Genomic DNA, 21,647 nt, shown 5'->3' with positions numbered 1-21,647 from the left:
TTGTCATTTGGTCAAATAAAACAAAAAATCATAAAACACCAAAATGTTTGATCAAACACCAGAAAAATATGACGTCAGTCCTCCTCGCTTCGCTCGCGAGCGAAGCGAGGAGGACTGACGTGCTTTACAATGGAGAGGAAGTTGGGAGATAGGGTGGATGAAAGAGTATTGGGATGATTTGGACGCATGGAAAGAATGAGTGAAGAAAGACTAGTAGAAGAGGTGTGGAAGGCAGAGGTGGAAGGAGTGAACATAAGAAGGCGACCAAGGATGAGATGGATGGATGGGGGTAAAAGGGGCTTTGGGAAAGAGGGGAATGTCTGTTGAGGAGGGACGGGAGAGGACAAGATAGGGGTGAATGGAGAATGGTTGTGTATGGATGATGCTGTGATGCATGAGGGGGAGTATGTGTGAATGCTATTTTGATGCAGCCTAAAGGGATTTCTCCCTGTCTTCTCCTTTCTGCATGAGGGGATGGAGAAGAGGGGGTTGCCAATGAACTGAAGTGGCCTTGCTGTGGATGTGCTGTGTCTTGTGACATTGCTTCTGACCCAGGGCTGTGGACAAGATGCAGGGATGACCCGTCATCCAGGAGGAGCCAAGAAAAGAGGGAGGGAGTGGAGTATGTGGGGATGAAATGGGTATTGGATGTTATGTCTTTTAATTTTGGCTACCTCCCTCGTAAAGGGAAAGCCTTTGGTATATGTATTATTATTTATTTTATTCTTATTCTTATTTACTTATTATTATTATTATCATTATTATTCTTTATATAATAATGAAGGAGATCCACATGAAAGTTAAGAATTTATGAACGAGGAAATGGGAACAAGGTCAAGAACCCCTCTCATTAAGGCGGACACTGGCCAAGGGGTCCTTTCCCCCCATATAAGGAAGGTAACCAGGTCAAAGGCACGCAGGGCTCCGACAAGGGGAGGGTCAGGGCGGCACTTTTGGTGAAAAGAAGGTAAATCAAATTCCCCCTAATGTACTTTCAATGCATGATTTATTTATCATGAGTTGTGTGTATGAATGATGAGTGTATAAACGTTGTTTTGTGGATGAATGTTACATGTGAATCGTGCTAGTGACAATCAGACAGTAACGTGCACTGACATTGCAAAGGGCAGGTGCTTTGGGCTGGAAATTGGGCACTTTAATATTTTGTATTAATCGTATTTGGCAACTATCCGGTAGGGTGTAAAGCCATTTTCAAACATTATAATTTCTGAATGGTAAGAAAATGGAAAAAGCCTTGTGAGAAATCATTTTTCATTCATTTTTATATATCTTTGTGATGAAGGGCACTTTTGGGGCACAGGGCAAAAAGGCAGGTGCTTGGGCACCCCCCCCCTCCCCACCTCTGCACGGGCCTGCCATCAGATGTGGTGGTGTGGGGGGGGAGGTACTTTTCGAATCACCCCAGGGCGGCATTTACCCATGTCGAGGCCCTGCACTCACGTCTACCACATTTATTTCTCCTCCCATCTAGGCTCCTCGTGGATGAGGGGGTCGCCCCTGCCCATTGCCAGGGTCAGAGGCAATGCAACAAGACACAGCACAACTACAAACAAGGCTGCTTCACCTAACCTCTTCAATTTCTTGCAGACAGCAGTAGCTGCCTGATGTACGATGATGCATCACAGTACTCGCGTTATAATTTATAAAGTTACAGCCGTATCGCTCGTTTTCTTTCGCTCTGAATGTTAATAACCACAGAAAATACGAGCAGGCCAGTTCACAGAATTCGGGAGTCACTCAGCTCCAACTACAAAATAAGAATAACCATATACCCGCTCGATCCTCATGACGCCGACGAAGGCGTCTACGTAGCAAAGGCCGATGACAAGATGTCTTGTCATTTGGTCAAATAAAACAAAAAATCATAAAACACCAAAATGTTTGATCAAAGACCAGAAAAAATATGACGTCAGTCCTCCTCGCTTCGCTCGCATGCGAGCGAAGCGAGGACTACTGACGTCATATTTTTTCTGGTCTTTGATCAAACATTTTGGTGTTTTATGATTTTTTGTTTTATTTGACCTAATGACAAGACATCTTGTCATTGGAGTTTAATGGGTTATTAATCGACGACCCCCTCTGTCCCACATCATGCAGAGAGGTTCTGTGGCCCCAAGGACGAATAACAAGAGGAAGCTGCCGTTTTCGGCATGATGAGTCTTTATTCGAATCTAAACGATCTTACCTTTAGTCGGGAGATACGAACAAGTCTCTTGACGATGAATAATAGGATTCTTATTTGGTGTAACAGCACAAGTCGTTTCATGGGAAGAAGGAAACACGGGAGACTCAATAATAAATTCCTTATTTTAATCTGTACAAAAGCTTACAACTGCAAGACAGCTACGACTCGTCGTGATCTCTCCTAAGGCTGACATTTAGGTAGTTCCTGGAGACGGGCGGAGAGAAGGAAATGGAGGGAGAAAAAAACAAAAAAAAAAATTGGAGGCGGCGGTGGGGAGAGAGGTATCAAAGAGGAGTTTTTTCAGTTTGATTAAAAAAAAAATGCTCGTGACGTATCACTTGTTACGTCTATTGTTACATCACCCCCATGGATGATTAAACAAAATTACCGTGTACCTGTAAGAACATCAATTATATTGAGAACTCTCCCTCCAGGTCTTCGGTTATTCATAAAAGATTGATAATATTACTTTTATTGTATTTAAATAATGCTGCATACCCACCCACAAGGGCGTGCAGACCAGAGTTCGGGCAACACTGGAATAATACGAAGAAGAGAGCTGGAGTAGATAGTGATGGGGAGTCACTGAATTTAACAATTCCGATGCAAGTCCCAGTGCTGTTCTAAATTTCCAATTCTGATATCTGTAGTCATGGACAGATTTAGGGCAAATTCCATTACAATAGTATAAGATTTTTTTTTGTATCGTGATAAAGAAAACGGGTAATCAGCTGACGGCGACTGAGCGCCGAGCGGCACTTTGAGTGTATACAAACTCCAAGGTGGCTGACAGCATATTTCATGAAAACTGGGACGATATTTTCATGGAGGGCAAACCTGACAAGGCCCCGCTTACTCTCAGTGACTAAAATTCGTGTTGACTTTCTGGCCCTGCGGTTGCTTTGGGAAACACATACTTAGTGAACAAAGTACGCTAAAGCAAGGTTTACACGCTACGATAAATTGTAGCGATTTATTGTAATGACAAATTGTAACAACCTTATCTACAATAAATCGCTACAATTTATCGTAGCGTGTAAACCTTGCTTTAGAGGGGACGGGGAGCCCACCTTTTAAAAGATTAGAAAAGAGAGCGAGAGTAATAGTAGCAGTAATTACGGAACACTTCGGTCAAATATGTCGATCGCTACAATCGCAGGCAACTGTCGCTATACGTCTTCTCCTCCGAGCTTGACCACATCGGACACTTGTGCCACCAGCCCGTGTTGGCGGAGTTTAAGCAAGGTTTACACGCTACGATAAATTGTAGCGATTTATTGTAATGAAAAGGTTGTTACAATTTGTCATTACGTGTAAACAGAAGATCGTAGCGATAAAAAAAAATATGACGTCAGTCCTCGCTTCGCTGCGAGCGAAGCAAGGACTGACGTCATATTTTTTTTATCGCTACGATCTTCTGTTTACACGTAATGACAAATTGTAACAACCTTTTCATTACAATAAATCGCTACAATTTATCGTAGCGTGTAAACCTTGCTTAAACTCCGACGCTTAATTCGTAACTCGACAAATTCAAACTTTCCCCCAAAACCGATCTCCAAGTAGATCTATCTACCTCTACACTAAGGTGATTTTTCCCCCTTGTAAGGAGGGTAGCCAAGTCGCATCCACTCCCACCACCCTCTCCTCTTAGCTTCTCATGGATGACGGCTGAATTTACGCCAAGCAAATCGAATCAATTCAATTCACGAAGAATCGACACGATTCATGAATCGTGTCGATTAGCCGCACTAGTTTCGATGTAACCGTTTCTTACACCATTCAAATTGAGTCGATTCTAATAGTGCCGATTCATGGTGATTCGCCTGGTGTATGAAACGGTTACATAGAAACAAGTGTGGCGAATCAACACGATTCATGAATCGTGTTGATTCATGAATCGTGTTGATTCTTCGCGAATCGATTCGATTCGCTTGGTGTAAACGCAGCCGAAGGCTCATCACGGTCTCCTGTCCACTGCCTTGGTCAGAAGCAATGCAGCAAGGCACAGCACATCCGTAGCATGTGTGCTTTACTTAGATACTCGAGATTATTTCACTTTTTTTTTTTTTTTTTTTTTATCCGTTTCTCGCTGTCTTGCTCCGTTACTTCTAATCCAGGGCACTCGGCAGAAGACGGATGAGCCTTTATCCAAGAGGAGCTGAGGAATGGACAAGGGTCTGGGTACATGCATTTGGACTTGGCTACCTCCCTTATAAAGGGGAAAATCCTTGGTGTATATATAGATACAAAATATCCAAATATACGTGATAATTTTTTTTTATGGAAATAGTTCTTGCATTTTTTCTTCTTCCCCATGAACACCGATTGCAAATGCTTCCGTTTGATTCGTTTATACGTACATCTTCGTATAAAACCGATCCCCAGTCAATAAAAGTCGTAAGCTCCCTGACGCACTTTCATGGAAAGTTTCGCTTTGGGTTTTGTACAGATCAGCAAATCTGTCCCCGTTGCTGATACAACCAACAGATTACAGTTCGTATAGTCGTACCCCAATAAACCCGGGGATTATGGGAACGGGTTCTTAGCGGTTATTCACAGTACCCCACAAAATAGTACGTACATATACATATATATACCAAAGGCTTTTTTCCCCCCTTACAAGGGAGGTAGCCAATAAACAAAGGCATAAAATCCACTCCCACCCATTCCATCCCTTACATACTCCACTCCCCTCTTCCCTCCATCTTATCTTGGCTCCTTCTGGATGACGGGTCATCCCTGCATCTTGCCCACTGCCCTGGGCCAGAAGCAGTGTCGCAAGACACAACAAGGCTGCTTCATTAAATCAGTGACCCCCCACCCCCCGTCTCTGCCCTCTCATGCAGAAAAAGAGAAGACGGAGAGAAATCCCTTCGAGCTTTGTCAATTTATTTTTCACACGTCCATACTCCGACACACAGCTCAGGTCAAAAACCAATACAATGAGTAAAACACAAAGAAATAAAAATTGCCGTACGATGACGGAAGGCGACAAAGAGGGAATCGTGCTAACTTGGAGTTAGACCCGCAGGGGGAGGGGGTTGTCGAGGACAAAAAACTCTCCAGACCGCAAATTTGTTTTTTAGGAAATACCAGACGATTTTCCTTAGTTGGGGAAATGGAGGTCTGACTTCAGCAAGGTCAGAAATGATAAATAATAATAATAACAATAATATTAATGATAATAAAAAAAAAAAAAAAAAAAAAAAAAATCGCCCATCTCAGAACTGCTCGGTGTCTGCCAGAACAGTACCTCTACGGTACCTCACCCAAGACGTTTCTCTCTATCTGGAGAAGTTCAAGTTACAAAAAGCATGTCCTACCATATTTAAAAGACATTCTCATTCTGAATATGGGAGGGTTCTCAATTTCTGATATTCCGAACAAATGGGAGATTTTGCAATTTCAGATACAGGAATACCTCACTATACGACCGAGTGCTATTAACCCATTAAACTCCGATGACAAGACATCTTGTCATCGGAGTTTAATGGGTTAACCTTCATACGTGAATTTTCCCACCGCGACCAATCAGCTAGGAACACAACTCGGTTGTATAGTGAGGTATTCCTGTATTCTGAATGTCAAGATGGGAGATTTTGCAATTTCGGATATTCTGAACATCGAAAACATCTTTAGCGATGAGTTCGAATTTTGGAGAAAGGACGTCAACCTGCCGATGCCGGGCAAGCAACCTCACAAGAGGGGCAGCAGATAAATAAAACAAAACAAAATACCACGGCCATTGTGTCGCAAGGACGAACACTTGTTTCTGTACATTTTCCGTTGTTACGGACACCACCTACTGTGAGACTAATACATCCATAAATACACATACCAAGAGCTTTTCCCCCTTGCAAGGGAGACCAATAACAGAAGTAAAGTGGGAAAAAAAAAATGTTACAGTTTGGTGTTCCATTGCAGTCGAAAATAAACTGCTAATATTAATAATACTTAACACTGGAAGGCTTGCACCGTTCCTCTCCAAATACGAGAGAAATGACTACAATTCTTACGTGACACCATGACTTATAATCTATCAACGCTACAAAACAATAGAGCTGTCCTATGAAGATTTCCCCCCCCGTGGTCCATAATAGCCCGCTCACGTAGTATCAAAAAAACCCACCAGAGAGCCACGTCTGATCACGAACCAGACTATTGTATTCTTCCCATATCACTCGGACACCTACGATTATCTTTCCTACTTTTCAATCAATTGACCGTTACCTGCGAAGCAATGTGGTTCAAACAATGGCGGGTCCTTGTTCTTGACCATATCGTCATCCTGTTCCTCTCTTGTCAATGTTATCTCGACGACAAACATTCCTTCAATTTATCCATGAACAACTCATAAATAAGTTCCTGGTCTTTATCAAAGAGCCACAGCTCCCAGATGACCCGTGATGGCCACTGGATTGGTCCATATGCCACTCAAGACGAGTATGACGCTGTCTGAGTCAGGTGAATGTAGGACAGTATAAGATGAGGTGTTTGGTGTCTTCTGGGCGGTGGTTGCAACTAGCGCGATTCAGTCCTGTGGCCAGGTCTATTCTGTGTCGGTATAGTTCCCATCTTCCTATACAACCAGCTCGTCCAATATCTCGTATTTGGCTCCTTCAGGACCCGTGCTTATTTCCGAGCGAAGTTGGCCTGCATGTGTTCCGCTCCCCGCTGCATCGAGCTCACCCGTGACCTGATGCGCTCCTCGACGCTCCCTCCGGTGGCGGAAGTCATCAACTGCGTTCTGCAAAGATCACAACACGTTAATGGTTTGCATCACTCTGTCCATGAAGAAATCAAACAGCCACGATAACATCACACTCCTACACTCACTTCACACGTTGCCTGTTCCTCAACACTCACTTTCCCACAACCTATGCATACCCACAAGGCCATTTCCGAGGGTGGATTAATGGGTTACCACACTGGGCTATTTTTCTTCCGACATCCTACCTCCAAACTCCATTGGAATAACTAGAATATGACTTCACTTCCAGAAATCTAGACTTCTCTAAGATCATTTCAATAGTATGTCTAACATTCACATAGATCTATGATCTCTTAGTTCATCATTCAGCTTTCCTACATACGACAGAATGATAATTTTATATTTGCAGAATTGAAAAATTAAATATCGTAACCGAAGTCATTTTCACTCGAACAAACTTTCAACAGTCGGCGCTGGTGAAGAAGCCCGTGGAAGCCCAGTGTGATGACCCCTTTAGCCAAGGCCTACATCCATTTGTTGTTTCTGTCAAACTTCACATTCGTCATAAAAATTCTTTAGTCAAACTTCGCATTCATCATAAAAGCTCATAAATCAATCCATCAGTTGCTCCGTTGCATGTTCACCAAAGGTTTATATGTAGCCTGCCAAGGTAGTCATATATACTCAAGTTATTATAAAATATATATATATTTTTTTCTTATCTTTAAACTCAGGTACTTTATTGTTTAAATGCATTTCACATGAAGTTTCTACTTTAAAATATTAATTGAAATCAAGTACTTTTTTTTTGGCAGTTTTGAATTTATATATATATATATATATATATATATATATATATATATATATATATATATATATATATATATATATATACTCTCTGGTCTTTTAAAATTGTGAATTTCTGAATGTGGTCCTTGCACTAGAGTTAGGCCACCCCTGGACTAGACTGTCTGGATATAAATATGATTTCCCGAAATAGCATGCATTCTCCTAGATAAAAAAAAATATATATATATAGATAGATAGATAAATAAATAAATAAATACATACGTATACCAAGGCTTTTTCCCCCTTACTTCATTAAATCCGTGACTCCCCCTCTCCATCCCCTCATGCAGAAAAGGAGAAGACGGGGAGAAATCCCTTCGGGCTGCGACAAATTTTTCTCACACATACCCTCATCCCCCCCCACCCATTCCACCTCATGCATCACAGCATCATCCATATACAACCATTCTCCATTCACCCCTGTCTACTGTTCTCTCCCGTCCTTCCTCAACAGACATTCCCCTCTTCCCCAAAGCCCCCTTCACCCCATCCATCCATCTCATCCTAGGACGTCCCCTCATGTTCACTCCCTCCACATCTGCCTTCCATACCTCTTTTACTAGTCTTTCTTCACTCATTTTTTTCATGTGTCCAAACCATCCTAATACTCTTTCATCAACCCTATCTCCCAACTCCCATTCCACCCCTGTTCTCCTCCTCACCTCCTCATTTCTCACTCTATCTAGCCTAGTAACCCCCATCATACTTCTCAGACACCTCATCTCAAACACATTCAAACTCCTTCTCTCTTATGTTCCATGTTTCTGCCCCATACAGTGCTGTTGGCACAATCACTCCTTCATATGGTCTCCTCTGAGCATCCATTCCCAAATGTCTATTCCTGATTACACTTTTTAATCCGACCAGGCATTTACTCGTTTCTCTCAATCTACATTCTACCTCCACCTCCACTCCACCCTTTCCTGCTACATTCGTGCCCAAGTATCTAAAACTATCCACTTCCTCCAGTTGCTCTCCCTTAATGCTCACTTCCAGTCTGCTGCCCCTTTCACCCTTTGTACATCTCATCACCTTACTTTTACCCACATTTGTCTTCAACTTTCTTCTCTAATGAATAAATAAAATAAATAAGTTAAGAGATAAAAATAATAATAATAATAATATCATATCAATACAAATACTTCCTTTATGGCAACTTGTTTCTTCCCACCACACTACCCCAAACTCACTTGGCCAAGTGCGCCTTCTTCCGCTCTTCCTCCTCCTCCAGGTTCCTTTCCTCTTCGTATCGCTGGACGTTGGCCTTCCGTTCCTCGTCCCTCTTGACTGCCGCCGCCATCATGGCCTCCCTCCTTCGGGTCATCTCTTCCTCCTTGTCCTCGCTTCTTCTCCGTTGCCGCTGACTGCTGCCCTCTCTTCTACTCTCCTGCTTCCCGTTTTCTCTGCCGCTCCTGCCTTGGCTCCTCCGGTTGTTCTCCGGGCTTCTCGAATGTCTGTGTCGCTTCTCGTCCCCGTCTCTGCTCCTGCCGCTGCTCCTCTCCCTCCGCTCCTTCTCTCGACTTCTGCTCTCTCGGTTCCTCTCCCTGCTTCTGCTCTTCTGCTCCGCTTCCCTCCTCCCCCTCCTCCTCTTCCTCGCTTCGTCCTCGCTACTCGAACCTCCGTTACTGCTGCTGCTGTTACTCCCGCTGCTGCCGCTCCTTCCTCTCTTCCTCTCTCTACTCTTCCTCCTTTCGCCGCTCCCTCCTCTCCTCTCTTGTCGTCCACGCTCGTCGTCGCTCTCCGAACCGCTCCCGTTGTTCAATCTCCCTCCTCCACGTCTTTCCCACTCCCTGCCTCGGTTGTTGTTACTACCCCCTCGGTAGTTCCTGGCGTACGACCCTCTTCCTCTCCAGTCTCGATCGCCTTGGTGCCACCCCCTTCCTCGACCCCGGCCTCTCGGCACGTCGCCCGGACCGTACCCGCGGCCTCGGTGTCGCGAGTCTCGGCTGAAGTTCGCGTACTGGCGTCTGTATCTGCTCTCCTTCTCCTCCTCCTCTTCCTCCGTTTGTCTATCTCCTCTCGCGTGGTCTCTGTGCCGCTCTTCGGCGGCTTTCAGAATGTCTTTGTTCTTGTTAAGGAAAGCGGAGACCTCGGTCTCCGAGCCCCTACCACGATCCTCCTCCTCCTTGGCCCTCTTCTTCCTCTTTTTCATTTCCTTGATCAACTTCTTCTTTTTCTTCTTCTCTTTTTTCTTTTTCTTCTTCTCGGAGTTCTTCTGAAATTGAAAAAGGATCTATTCAGAGCACAATTTCCCCCAGTTTAGACTACGTAAAATAACACAAAAAAAAAAAAAAAGCAAATGTGTATACGTCTATGGTACTCAAGAGGGATGTGGGTGCCTGCGTCGATTCAGCGGGAATGAGAACTTTGAATATTGTGAGGGACCAGAATTGGGTGACCTCCAACTCACCTTCTTCGACGACTTCTTCGACTTCTTCTTTTTTCGCCGCTCTGGACTAGAGTCGCTGGATTCCTCACTACTGCTACTGGATGACGAAGACGATGACGACGAAGACGACGAAGAGGAGGACGAAGATGAGGAACTACTACTGCGTGATCTCTTCTTTTTCTTCTTCTTCTTTTTGTCCTTAATCGATTTTATCTGTTTGGGAGAAACAAAGCAGAAGTTTTACAGTTCGTGTATTAGGGATTCTCACAAGGGAAAAGTATAAAAGCGACGCACTGGAATGTACCGTAGGATGGGGTAATCGGGCCATCATTGGGGGGGGGGGGTAAATGGGCCGTATAACAGTTATTCACTCTTTTAATTGAAATTGGTTTTAAAATATTTCACTTTCACCCTAAATAAATACCTACCTCCATTTTACCAGAATTTTATTTACCAGTTGCAACATCATCTTTAACCCATTAAACTCCGATGACAAGATGTCTTGTCATTTGGTCAAATAAAACAAAAAATCATAATAAAACAACAAAATGTTTGATGATCAAACAGCACCAGAAAAATATGACGTCTTCAGTCCTCCTCCTCCTCCTCGAGGAGGAGGAGGACTGACGACGTCATATTTTTCTGGTGCTGTTTGATCATCAAACATTTTGTTGTTTTATTATGATTTTTTGTTTTATTTGACCAAATGACAAGACATCTTGTCATCGGAGTTGAATGGGTTACAGGGCTTGGGAGACTATTGCTGCAGGTTTGTTGTTGATAACGATGCTACTGTGTTCAAACGACTGATTGGACGAGGGATAGGTTGTTCTAAGTACTGTACACTCAGCTCGGTTTTTGCTACAGAATGTATTCTTTTATCGCTCAACCCCTGAATAATCGACCGTGGCTGCTCGTTCAGTCCTTCAATTGTTCAGAGAAAAAAAATTCATACGATTTTCTGGATATTTCTGCATGAAGGGATGGAGAGGGGGGGGGGTCACCTATTTAATGAAGTGGCCTTGCTGTGTCTTGCGACACTGCTTCTGACCCAGGGCAGTGGGCAGGATGCAGGGATGACCTGTCATCCAGGAGGAGCCAAGATAAGAGGGTGGATGGGAGTGGAGTATGTAAGGGATGGAATGGGTGGGAATTGTTTTTATGCCTTTGTTTTTTGGCTACCTCCCTTGTAAGGGGAAAAAAGCCTTTGGTGTATGTATGTATGTATGGATGGATGTGGTAATAGTAAGGCAGCGTTGTTGTTGTTCCCTCATATGTCTAGCCAAACAGTCCTGTCTCCCTGAGAACTCCAGAAAGCAACTACAAAGATGGCCCCAACACTATTAAAACTGTGTATGTTTAACCTATTCAACTCCGATGACAAGATGTCTTGTCATTTGGTCAAATAAAACAAAAAATCATAAAACACCAAAATGTTTGATCAAACACCAGAAAAATATGACATCAATCCTCGCTTCGCTCGCAGCGAAGCGAGGATTGATGTCATATTTTTCTGGTGTTTGATCAAACATTTTGGTGTTTTATGATTTTTTGTTTTATTTGACCAAATGACAAGACATCTTGTCATCGGAGTTGAATGGGTTAAGACAGATTGAACAATTTTAGAAGCTCTGCCAAGGGATTCGAACCGACTTCGTGATTATGCGTGCACTGGTCAGGGTTCGAATCCCTTGGCAGAGCTTCTAAAAACTATCAAAACTGTCATATGAAGAGAGATCATCAAAAATAGAATTACCAAACAAAAGAAGTGACTTGTTGACCATCTACAGACTTATGAAAGGTGCTAAGACGCTAAGATGAGAGGGAGGGTGGAGGGGTGTGGAGTGTATTCAGGGATGGAATGGGTGGGAGTGATTTTATGCCTTTTCCTTTTTGGCTACCTCCCTTGTAAGGGGGAGAAAGCCTTGGTATATGTATGTATGTATAGAAGTCCTTGATAGAGAAGACTTACTAAATTGGGGATAAGAGAAATACAAGGTGACATGAAAGGAAGCTCAAGAAGGACAGTTACAAATGATACCTGAAAAAGAACAGTTTTCCCCATAGAGTGATGGATGTACGGAACAAACTACATCAAGGGTTCCCAAATCAGGGGTTAGTACCCCAAGTGGGGTCGGAATGGTCATTACGAGGGGTCATAAACAGGTCATGGGGTCACTGAGGTATCGCCGCGGAACGGGTGCACAAAACATCCAAGCTGGAGGTACGTGACATCATGTGAAATTCGATAGTTTGTATAGTTACTAATACTGTCACTGCGAAAGAAAAAAAGGACATAACTAACCCATTAAACTCCGATGACAAGATGTCTTGTCATTTGGTCAAATAAAACAAAAAATCATAAAACACCAAAATGTTTGATCAAACATTTTGGTGTTTTATGATTTTTTGTTTTATTTGACCAAATGACAAGACATCTTGTCATCGGAGTTTAATGGGTTAAAATGAATGCGTATGATTATAGGTCCCGTATTATTGCCAAGGTAGGCTTATTTATTTTGTATTGTTATCTGTTATCTAACTAAACCAGTACCTGCGGGTTGAGGCTTAACGCATTTCATATGTCGTCAGTTCTACTCGTATAATACATGTTCAGTTATTTGGCTGATGCTATTGCAGTGTAGCTATGGTGATCACTATCAGTTGAGTTCTAGGCTTTGGATTGTCAGATTCATTGTCAGATTCATTCTGTTAGTGTGGTCAGTTTTTATCATATATTAATGATGATTTTTGTCTGTACATTATCTTATACATATGTTATCGTAGTAAAATAATTTGCATATATATATATATATATATATATACACATACATATGTATATATATATATATATATATTGATGGAGTGGTTGGGAAATGTGGAGTTCCAGGAAAGAATCGTAGTGGAGAGTTGATGGTGGAAATGTGTCTAGAAAGAGAGTTGATGATAGCAAATACAGTGTTTCGGAAGAAAGTCAAGCATAAGTACACATGGGAGAGGGTGGTGGATGGAAGGGTGGTAGATAGAGCGTTGATGGATTATGTAGTGGTAAATAGGATTATGATAGGAAGAGTTAAGGATGTACATGTGCTAAGGGGAGAGGGTGGGGGAATATCAGATCATTTATTGGTGGAAGGTAAGTTGAGAGTGGAGGATAGATGGAGAAAGAGGAAAGGGACAAAAGGTAGGGAGGTGTTTAGAGTGAACTCTTTAAATGAAAAGGAAAAGGAGAAGGAGTACAAGAAGAAGCTGAAGGAGGAGTGGGAGGGAGTGAAGGATAGAGTAGAGCTAGGTGTGGAGGAGGAATGGGGATGGTTCAAGGAGGGAGTCACAAAGTGTGCAAAGATGGTGTATGGAACAAGGACAGGAGGAAATAGAAGGAAGGGTAGTGAATGGTGGGATGAGGAAACAAAGAAGGTTGTAGAAGAGAAGAAGCAAGCTTTCACAGATTGGTTACAAAATAGGATGAGGGAGTCATATGAAAGGTACAAAGAAAAGAAAAGAGAAGTAAAGCAAAAGGTAAAGGAGGCAAAGAGGAGAGCAGATGTGAAGTGGGGTAAGAGTATGACAGAAAATTTTGAAAGTAATAAAAAGATTTTTGGAAAGAAATTAAGAGAGGAAGAGGAGGCGAATCAAGTAGAGAAGAAAAGGTAAAAGATGCAGATGGAGAGATGATAATGGAAGAGAAGGCAGGGGAAGATGGGCAGAATATTTTAGGGAGTTGCTAAATGTGAAGGAGGATAGGGAGGGAAAGATAACTGCAGTGGGAAATGCTAAGAAAATGACCGTGATGAGTGAGGAAAATGGAGGAGAAATAAGGAAGGATGAAGTGAAGGAAGTTGTTAAGATGATGAAAGCAGGTAAGGCACCTGGTCTGGATGGATGCCATGCAGAATGTCTAAAAAAAAGGAGGTACAGTGATGGTGGACTGGCTGGTGAGGTTATTTAATGTTTCCTGGAGAGAGTAGAGTGCCGGAGGACTAGAGGAGTGCCTGTATAGTTCCGCTTTACAAGGGAAAAGGGGACAAGTGTGAATGTAGTAGTTTCAGAGGGATTAGCTTGTTAAGTGTAGTTGGGAAGGTATGGGAGGATCTTGATTGAGAGGATTAGGAGAGGAACAGAGGAAGTAATTGGTGAGGAACAGTGTGGATTTAGGACAGGTAGAGGTTGTGTAGTTCAGATCTTTGTGGTAAGACAAATATGTGAGAAAGCTATAGGAAAGGGGAAGGATGTTTTTTGGGCTTTTATGGATCTGGAAAAGGCTTATGATAGGGTAGACAGAAAGGCACTGTGGGAGGTTATGCAGGTATATGGGATAGAAGGAAAGCTTCTAGGAGCTGTCAAGAGTTTTTATGAGAGTAGTAGAGCTTGTGTCAGGATTAGAAATGAAGAGAGTGAGTGGTTCGAGGTAAAGGTGGGACTTCGTCAAGGATGCGTTATGTCGCCCTGGCTGTTCAACTTATACATGGATGGGGTAGTGCGAAAGGTAAATGCAAGCGTAGTGGGTCAGGGATTGGAGATGGTTAAAGAAAATGGAGTTAAGTAGGAGGTGAGCTAGCTGTTGTTTGCGGACGACACTGCACTTGTGGCAGGATTGGAGGAGGGATTGAGTAAGTTGGTGACAGAGTTTGGGAGAGTATGTTATAGAAGAAAGCTAAAGATAAATGTGGGTAAAAGTAAAGTGATGAGATGTACAAGGGGTGAAAGTGGCAGTAGACTGGAAGTGAGCATTAAGGGAGAGCGACTGGAAGAAGTGGATAGTTTTAGATACTTGGGTGGAAATGTGGTAGGAAAAGATGGAGTGAGGGTGGAGGTAGAATGCAGATTGTGAGAAGCGAGTAAATGCCGTGGGGGATTAAAGAGTGTAATGAGGAATAGACATTTGGGAATGGATGCTAAGAGGAGACTGTATGAAGGAGTGATTGTGCCAACAGCACTGTATGGGGCAGAAACATGGAACATATGAGAAGAAGAGAGAAGGAGTTTGAATGTGTTTGAGATGAGGTGTCTGAGAAGTATGATGGGGGTTACTAGGCTAGATAGAGTGAGAAATGAGGAGGTGAGGAGGAGAACAGGGGTGGAAAAGGAGCTGGGAGATAGGGTTGATGAAAGAATATTAGGATGGTTTGGACACATGGAAAGAATGAGTGAAGAAAGACTAGTAAAAGAGGTATGGAAGGCAGATGAGGAGGGAGTGAACATGAGGGGACGCCCTAGGATGAGGTGGATGTATGGGGTGAAGGGGGCTTTGGGGAAGAGGGGAATGTCTGTTGAGGAAGGACGGGAAAGGACAGAAGACAGGGGTGAATGGAGAATGGTTGTATATGGATGATGTTGTGATTGCATGAGGTGGAATGGGCAGGGGGATGTGGGGTGAGGTAGTATGTGTGAGCAAAATTTGACGCAGCCCGAAGTGATTTCTCCCCGTCCTCTCCTTTTATGCAATGGGGGGACGGAGAGGGGGGGTCGCCGATTTAATGAAGCGGCCTTGCTGTGGATGTGCTGTGTCTTGCGACACTGCTTCTGACCCAGGGCAGTGGACAAGGTGCAGGGATGACCCGTCATCCAGGAGGTGCTCAGATAAGAGGGAGGGTGGAGGGGTGTGGAGTATATTCAGGGATGGAATGGGTGGAAATGATTTTATGCCTTTCCCTTTTTGGCTACCTCCCTTGTAAGGGGGAAAAAAGCCTTGGTATATGTATGTATATGTCAATTCATTATTATTTACTATTTACCTGTTTGTTTATTACTTAACTATACCTATGCATTTATTTATGTATTCTATTTATTATTTACATTATTATAGCTTTTATCTATTCATTTATTGTTATGATTTTTTTTTTACATCCGACCTAGATATGGACCAAAAGGTCTCCTGTCAGCATGCTCCGCCTTTGTAATCCTTTGAAACAATAGTGTGTGCAAAAACAATACACGAATTTAAAGACAAATTAGCCGTGGTGAGATACAAAGGCAGGACACCACGAGCGTAGCTCCCCTTCCCGTAAAATACAACCAGGTAAATACATGACACATAATGCATGGCCACACTACCAGGGTACTTCATGTGAAGTCAGGAATTTGTATGTCTTCAAAGCATCGGCAGCTCAGACATGCAAACACAACATGTCTTCTGAGGAGGAAGTCTGATGGGAGCAGAGGAATGACGGGTTTTCTCTGTTGCTCCAGCAACACAGCTCAGTGACATCAAGAAAAAGGAGGAGGAGGAGGAGGAGGAGGAGGAAGACCACCACCAATAACAACAACACCCAAAGACCTTTATCAGGCAGATACTCTCTTCTCTTCCTCCACAAGCACCAAATACCAGCCTCCGGAAACATATTCATAATCATATCACTCACCGCTCCATTAACACACTGAAAGACAACACACTGCTGCATGCCAGACCCCCTGATATCCACCCTTCTGAATCCTCTCTCCCACGAAAGGACAGAGTCCACTTGGCCAGACTGCGGTGCGGCCACCACCCAGCACTTCTAAGCTACCAGAAGAGGTTGGATGACTGCATTGTGAACAGCTGCCCAGGATGTAACACTTCACCCCATACCATACAACACATAATGGAAGACTGCATTATACACAATCATGCACGCAAACAACACAACATACACTCTATAAAGGATTTGTGAGAAAACCCAGTTTCGGCTGTGGCATTCCTTGGGGAGACGGGACTGCTCGGACAGACAGTCTAGGGAATGACAACAACAAAAACAACTACTGCTATTGTAAACATGTCCAGTCCTCCTTTTCCTCATATCCTCTCCTCTCCTCTACTCTTACCCCCATTTAATCATCCATCTCACCATTCTTCCACTCACGTCCTCACAATCTCCCATAACATCACATAAAAATATATATATATACAGTAGAAGCCCGATTTAACGAATCTCAATTTAGCGGTTCAAATTAGCGAACTGCAAATAGCAATAACGAAAATGCTCAACTTAGCGGAAATGGTCCGCTAAGTTGACCATTTTCCGCTAGCTGGCCAGACGCGCATCTACGGAAATAGCTCAATTTAGTGGGAACGGTAAGCTAAGATGAGCATTTTCCGTCAACTGGCCACATGCGTGTCTCAGAGTCTAATGTTACCAGATTGTGGTGGTAGAGTCAAGGAAAAATTTATAATTTAGTACTTTGGAGGTATATATATATATATAATATATATATATATATATATATAATATATATATATATACATATGTACTATAATATACTGTATATACAATAATATATAATTCAGTATATATATAAAGTATAATTGTAGCAGAAATATATTCAAGTAGAAATAGACGGTATAATAGGAAAACAAAATAATGAAACAGTAAGTTGATGGGAAAATTCAAAATCAGTACACGATAGTAATCACCACGAAAAACACTTCTATAACAACGAACTACGTTTTCTGCAACAACACAACAATGACACTCACTATCCAAAAACCAAATGCGCAGTCCTATTAATCGCTAGAATTATGTACATCGAACCAAACACGAAGCTATGACTAATATTCCGCGAAATTCACAGACAGCTCATATCATTGTTACAAGACACACACACACACACACACGTTGCAACAAATTACTGCACATTGCTGTTCATTTGCAATTCACGATTGTGCTGCCTATAATTCACTTACAATAATATATATACTGTATGTGTGTGTGTGTACACTAGGGAATTTTTAGGTACGTATCATTTTTATAATTCGCTCTAGCAACACTACACCAACGCTCACTCGCTCAATTTAACAGAAAATTCAATTTAGCGGACTGGACCTTGGCTGAATTAGTTCGTTAAATCAGGCTTCTACTGTATATATAAATAAATAATGATAATAAATAATAATATACCAAGGGCCTTTTCCCCCTTACAAGGGGGGTAGCCAAAGTCAAAGGCATAAATCCACTCCCATCCATTTCATCCCCACATACTCCACTCCCATTCACCACCCCTCCCTCTCTCCCTCTTTTCTTGGCTCCTCTTATTGTTATTAATATCATTAGTATGGTTTGGACACATGGAAAGAATGAATGAAGAAAGACTAGTAAAAGAGGTATGGGAGGCAGATGTGGAGGAAGTGAACATGATGGGACATCCTAGGATGAGATGGATGGATAGGGTGAAGGGGGCTTTGGGGAAGAGGGGAATGTCTGTTGAGGAAGGATGAGAGAGGACAGAAGACAGGCGTGAATGGAGAATGGTTGTATATGGATGATGTTGTGATGCATGAGGTGGAATGGGTGGGGGGATGGGGGATGAGGTAGTATGTGTGAGCAAATTTTGACGCAGCCTGAAGGGATTTCTCCCTGTCTTGAGACCTTTTCTGCATAAGGGGACGGAGAGGGGAGGAGTCGCCGATTTAATGAAGTGGCCTTGCTGTGGATGTGCTGTGCCTTGCGACACTGCCTCTGACCCAGGGCAATGGATAAGGTGCAGGGATAACCCATCATCCAGGAGGTGCTAAGATAAGAGGGAGGGTGGAGGGGAGTGGATTGTATTTAGGGATGGAATGGGTGGGAATGATTTTATGCCTTTTTCTTTTTGGCTACCTCCCTTGAAAGGGGGAAAAAGCCTTGGTATATGTATATATGTATTATTATCATAATTATTATTATTATCATTATTATAATAAAGAAATATAGATAAAAAAATAAACATCTTACAAGTTCATGAAGTTGTTTCATCTTGATGGGGTTGCCCGTAATTGCTCGACGGGTCTGTTCCTCACGTTGTCGGATGAGCAAGAGTGGATCCTCGGCTAACTTGCGGCGGAGGTCGACCTGCACGTTGGAAGACGGCTGCTGCAGCAACGACTCTGGGTTGACATCTGCAGAGTATCGTGTCTTTCAGAACATTGTTTGCGTGTCTTTACGTAATTGGAGTAATATGGGAAAGGTTCCGTCTCCTGCTGTCCAATTCATCATACAGTAAACCCTCAAATGGAATAAACTTCCTGCTGCAGAGGCAGTGCAATGTTGTTCAGTTCGAAGCTTTAAGAATCATTTAGATAAACACCTAAGGAAGATGCTGCAATGGCTATAATTTATTTTATATTATTTGTTTATTCGTTTTATCATTTGTCTTTATTTTCATTTGCTTGATTCTCATTTATTATTAGTTATATGTCAATTTATTATTATTTACTATTTACCTAGATGGGGTGGTGCGAGAGGTGAATGCAAGGGTAGTGGGTCAGGGATTGGAGATGGTTAAGGAAAATGGAGAAAAGTGGGAGGTGAGCCAGCTGTTGTTTGCAGACGACACTGCGCTTGTGGCAGGATCGGAGAAGGGATTGAGGAAGCTGGTGACAGAGTTTGGGAGAGTGTGTGATAGAAGAAAGCTGAAGATAAATGTGGGTAAAAGTAAGGTGATGAGATGTACAAGGGGTGAAAGTGGCAGTAATCTAGAAGTGAGCATTAAGGGAGAGCAACTGGAGGAAGTGGATAGTTTTATATATTTGGGGGCAAATGTGGCAGGAAAGGGTGGAGTGAAGGTGGAGGTAGAATGTAGATTGAGAGAAGCGAGTAAATGCCTTGGTGGTTCAAAAAGTGTAATGAGGAATAGGAATCTGGGAATGGATGCTAAGAGGAGACTGTATGAAGGAGTGATTGTGCCAACAGCACTGTATGGAGCAGAGACATGGAACAAGAGAGAGGAAGAGAGAAGGAACTTGAATGTGTTTGAGATGAAGTGTCTGAGAAGTATGATGGGGGTTACTAGGCTAGATAGAGTGAGAAATGAGGAAGTGAGGAGAACAAGGGTGGAAAGGGAGCTGGGAGATAGGGTGGATGAAAGAGTATTGGGATGGTTTGGACACATGGAAAGAATGAGTGAAGAAAGACTAGTAAAGGAGGTATGGAAGGCAGATGTGGAGGGAGTGAACATGAGGGGACGTCCTAGGATGAGGTGGATGGATGGGGGTGAAGGGGGCTTTGGGGAAGAGGGGAATGTCGGTTGAGGAAGGACGGGAGAGGACAGAAGACAGGGGTGAATGGAGAATGGTTGTATATGGAAAATGTTGTGATGCATGAGGTGGATTGGACGGGGGAATGGGGGTGAGGTAGTGTGTGTGAGCAAAAATTTTTGACGCAGCCCGAAGGGATTCCTCTCCGTCCTCTCCTTTATATGGGGGGACAGAGAGGGGGGGGTCGCCGATTTAGTGAAGCGGCCTTGCTGTGGATGTGCTGTGTCCTGCGACACTGCTTCTGACCCAGGGCAGTGGACAGGGTGCAGGGATGACCTGTCATCTAGGAGGTGCTAAGATGGGAGGGAGGGTGGAGGGGTGTGGAGTGTTTTCGGGGATGAAATGGGTGGGAATGTTTTTGTGCCTTGTCCTTTTTGGCTACCCCCCTGGTAAGGGGGAAAAAGCCTTGGTATATGTATGTATGTACTATTTACCTATTTATTATTTAACTATACCTATGCATTTATGTATTTTATCATTTACATTATTATAGTTTTCATTTATTCATTTATTTATCATTATTAAGATTTTTTATTCGCATATAACCTAGATATGGACCAAAAGGTCTCCTGTCAGCATGCTCCGCCTTTGTAATCTCAATATACCGGATATCGGATATAATGGACAAAAAAATCTGACTGGCCAAACCCTCGCTATAAACGATTTTCATCCGTTATAGCAAGGGATCCTCGGTTATATCGGATCTTCGGATATAACGACTGACCTGTCCCCACATCATCCATTATATCGGGGGTTTACTGTAATTTCTAATCCAACTAATTTCTAATACCAGACAAACTTCGGGATATATTGGATCTGTCCTGTATTTCTATCGAATATAATGGGTCCTTGGTTATAACGGATCTTCAGATATAATGACAGAACCCTGTCCTCATATTGTCCATTATATTGAGGGTTTACTGTAATTTCTAATCCTACTAATTTCTAATACCAGACAAACTTATAATGGATCTGTCCACTATTTCCATTGGATATAATTGATCTTTGGATATAACGACAGACCCCTGTCCCCACACTGTCTGTTATATCGAGAGTTTACTGTACTTAGCTTCAAATTCTACTACAGTTCCGATTCTATACCCTTAATTTTCAATTATTATGTTTAGGTATGAATTCATGTACTGTTCCAGTGTACATGTGCATGTGTGTGTTTGTGTGTGTGCATGTGAGTGTAAATTGAGGTGAATCTTCGTCCATTAGGTGCTACGATGGAAGGGGTACTATGTATTTACCTAGTTGTACCTTACGGGAAGGGGAGCTACGCTGGTGGTGTCCCGTCTTTGTGTCTCACAGTGTCTAGTTTGCTCTTAACCCATTCAACTCCGATGACAAGATGTCTTGTCATTTGGTCAAATAAAACAAAAAATCATAAAACACCAAAATGTTTGATGAAACACCAGAAAAATATGACGTCAGTCCTCGCTTCGCTGCGAGCGAAGCGAGGATTGACGTCATATTTTTCTGGTGTTTCATCAAACAT

General features: G+C 42.7%; 1 protein-coding gene across 1 annotated transcript in view; it reads right to left on the bottom strand.

Annotated features, from left to right (window-relative positions):
- Positions 1-4,256: 4,256 nt before the first annotated feature.
- Positions 4,257-21,647, bottom strand: part of Cwc25 (CWC25 spliceosome associated protein homolog) — a 34,835-nt gene continuing 17,444 nt past the window's right edge. Inside the window, exons 4-7 of the mRNA XM_076195867.1 lie at positions 18,846-19,009; positions 10,180-10,371; positions 8,960-9,984; positions 4,257-6,956 (exon numbers count right to left, since the gene is read on the bottom strand). Coding sequence (XP_076051982.1) covers positions 6,842-6,956; positions 8,960-9,984; positions 10,180-10,371; positions 18,846-19,009 — 1,496 coding nt within the window. The 3' untranslated portion in view covers positions 4,257-6,841. The remainder of the gene's footprint in view (positions 6,957-8,959; positions 9,985-10,179; positions 10,372-18,845; positions 19,010-21,647) is intronic.

The sequence above is a fragment of the Oratosquilla oratoria genome, chromosome 12 (genome assembly GCF_046742065.1).
Source record: "Oratosquilla oratoria isolate Oo_2021 chromosome 12, ASM4674206v1, whole genome shotgun sequence".
NCBI lineage: Eukaryota > Metazoa > Arthropoda > Malacostraca > Stomatopoda > Squillidae > Oratosquilla > Oratosquilla oratoria.
The sequence above is the reverse complement of the archived record's forward strand: the minus strand, read 5'-3'. Positions and strand labels throughout refer to the sequence as shown.